Source organism: Solanum pennellii, chromosome 12 (assembly GCF_001406875.1).
Source record: "Solanum pennellii chromosome 12, SPENNV200".
Classification (NCBI taxonomy): domain Eukaryota; kingdom Viridiplantae; phylum Streptophyta; class Magnoliopsida; order Solanales; family Solanaceae; genus Solanum; species Solanum pennellii.
This window is the reverse complement of record NC_028648.1, coordinates 79612326-79615185: the sequence shown is the minus strand read 5'-3', so window position 1 is coordinate 79615185 and position 2860 is coordinate 79612326. Positions and strand designations below refer to the sequence as shown.

At 31.8% G+C, this 2860-nt stretch overlaps 1 protein-coding gene across 1 annotated transcript in view; it reads right to left on the bottom strand.

Annotated features, from left to right (window-relative positions):
• LOC107005490 (interferon-related developmental regulator 1-like) overlaps positions 1-2641 on the bottom strand; it is a 5325-nt gene extending 2684 nt beyond the window's left edge. The window contains exons 1-3 of the mRNA XM_015204091.2: positions 2365-2641; positions 1722-1887; positions 451-531 (exon numbers count right to left, since the gene is read on the bottom strand). Coding sequence (XP_015059577.1) covers positions 451-531; positions 1722-1887; positions 2365-2374 — 257 coding nt within the window. The 5' untranslated portion in view covers positions 2375-2641. The remainder of the gene's footprint in view (positions 1-450; positions 532-1721; positions 1888-2364) is intronic.
• Between the last annotated feature and the right edge of the window lie 219 nt (positions 2642-2860).

Below are 2860 nucleotides of genomic sequence, written 5' to 3'. Positions count from 1 at the left end.
CCCCCCCCCCCCTCCCACAAACATCCCCCGCATTTCATATTAGCATAAGTTACTATGGAATCACTTTAAAATTTTGATCCAACACATATCCTTGATATTACGCTTCTGTTAGAAAGAGCGGCAGTCAAAATCTTCATTTATGAAATTAACTAATATTGTAGTACTCCTAGAAACAAAATTCTACATGCACATTCTATACACTGATCACATGGTAGATACTAATAATATGGTAGAATAGTTTTTGTGGATCTTTAACGGCTACTAGCCAGATTACCCTCCACCTTTAACCATCTCAAAATCAAGCTCTTTTGAAAAAGAGATATAACTAACACAAGCAAGGTAATCCCAAAAGGCAAGCACTTCATCCATAATGAACTTCCAAAAATTTCAAAGAAATAAAAGCCAGACAACTAACACCAACTTCAAAACAATTCCAAAGGATTCCCTTACTTCTTTTCAACAAACTCATGTTGTATGTCGCTATTGAAGGTTTCTATAATTGACGCAAGGGCCTTCTCTCTTGTTGATCCCCTACATAGCCAACAAACGAGAAAAAATATCAGTCACATTCTTTGTCAAAACTAAATCACAGTGCCATATCCAAGCTATCTATCAACTGGAACTACTAAGCAAAATAAACATCATTATTGTATTTGCTTTGTCGTCTGGTCTGCTTTAGGAAAGTTCTTTCCAAAATTCAAAACTATGAACATGTGGATTAATAAGCAGAAAAAAATAATCAAAAATTAAAGAAAACACTGGACTTGTTAATGCAAAAGATTTTATTGACAAAGGAATCTTAATGATTCACCGGGTGGAATGGTGAAAGGAAATCTTGGTGATCCTCAGAATGTAATGATTGAGAATTTGCTTAAAAATTCTCCGCCCTACCTCACCCCAAGTATATGCTTCAATAGGAATCAATATAATTTGTTTTACCTACCTATGTTTTTCTCCAAAATAAAAGATTACTTACCCTTTAGTACTTCCATATCAATCTATCTCAAAATTTACATTTAATCTTATGCATTTTGCTTAGGAACATAGTTATAATTTTACGTAATGTAGTCAAAATTAACAAAATGTAACTTTGAATTGATTCTTCCATTTTCCCACTTATTTGAAGTTTTTTTTTTGGAGAAGACAACGGACTTATTTGAAGGTATTTGAGTGCGTATGGAACTTAATATGTTAAGTTAGCCTCTACATCATATAGACACAAGAATAAACCATTTAACAATGATTGAAACAGCAAAAATTTACACAGTTTTACATTAATTCAAAATAAAACAAAACATCTCTATTTTGTTTCACTATATCAAACAAAGGCAACTTTAGAATTGAAGTTTTATGGGTTCAATCTTTTAAGTTTCTTAGCATTGAACCGATTATATATTTGAGTTATGGGTTCATATCTACTATTCATTACAATTCGAGTTGATTTTTACACATAAATTTATTCCACGCCAAAAGTATTCGCTTCACAATGCTACATCCGCCTCCGTTGTCAAGCACTTCCAGAAGTCACAAAATGACAACAGAAAAAATAAAGTATTAGGTATATCGGAAGGAAACATTATTTTCTCGAAAGATTCGTTACCCTAATGTACAAATCCAATTCCAATTCCATTTCATTTGGTACTCAACAGGCAACATAGAAATTTAAAGATTCATCATTCATATCATGTAATGTAACGTAACGCATTGAAATAAAATCGAACCTTTTTTCATAGAGTGCATCAACACATTGATCAAGCAAAGTCTCCTTATCAACATGAACCTCCTCTGCACCTGAAACAATCATCTCCGATGGAGAAGTTGACGATGAACTCACGCTATCCGTGTCATCATTATCCAACATTACAACATTCTTTCGTTGCGAACTCTCTACAACAACAAAAACAAAAAACATAAATCCTCACTTCACAATCCCATATCCCAATTAAACCCAACACCCATAAACAAAACAAAAAATTAGGTTTTCAAACTCTTAACAAAAACTCAAATTCAAAACAAACCACCAAAAATCTATTTTACCCAAATTTCAAGTATCACTCCATTAATTAAACTCTCAAATACAACCAAATACGCAAAAAAAATATTTCTATAACAACCCCAATTCCATAAATTCCATATCTCGAAAATCTTAGTAGCTCAGTTAATAGACTATCTGAACTCCGAGCTTATTCCCCATCCAAATTTCAGCTAAATTAGTACATGAATTCATTAAATAATTCCTAAAAAACTAAACTTTATACATTCAAAAAAATCCCAAAAAACTCCAATGAATTTTTCACTAATCTGTAAGTCAAAAAATACCAAAAAAATGTCTATAAACCGAAAAAAAGAAGAAGCAGCACTTACTTTTTCCCATGGCGACAGCTTCAGGTAACAAAGGGTTAGAAGCAAAAACAGAGTTGACTAAAAGTCAAACGATGAGAATCAAAGGGGAGAAATTGATTTGGAAAAACACAGAAACTTTTATACTTGTTTGAATGGAGGAACAATGTATCCATAAAGAAAACTTTAGGGACTGAAAATTGAAGTTTCTGAGATTGTTTTACAGAGCAATTGAAGAAGAAAAGGAGAATCAGACAAGAAAAGCTTTGGTATTTATATGAGAAGACTGAAGAATATGAAATTTTTATTTTAGGAAAAAAAGAGAAGAAATTGGTATTTTTAGTATATTGCTTTGGAATATTCGAGAATTGTATGAGGGTGATGATGTGGAGTGATTGAAACCGNTTTTGATTTAGAATGGAGTTTAAGAAAAAAATAAGAATTTTTTAATTTTATGGTTTTGAATAAAAGTTATGTCGAATATACCAAATTGTCCTTTAATCTTGTTACATCAAACACA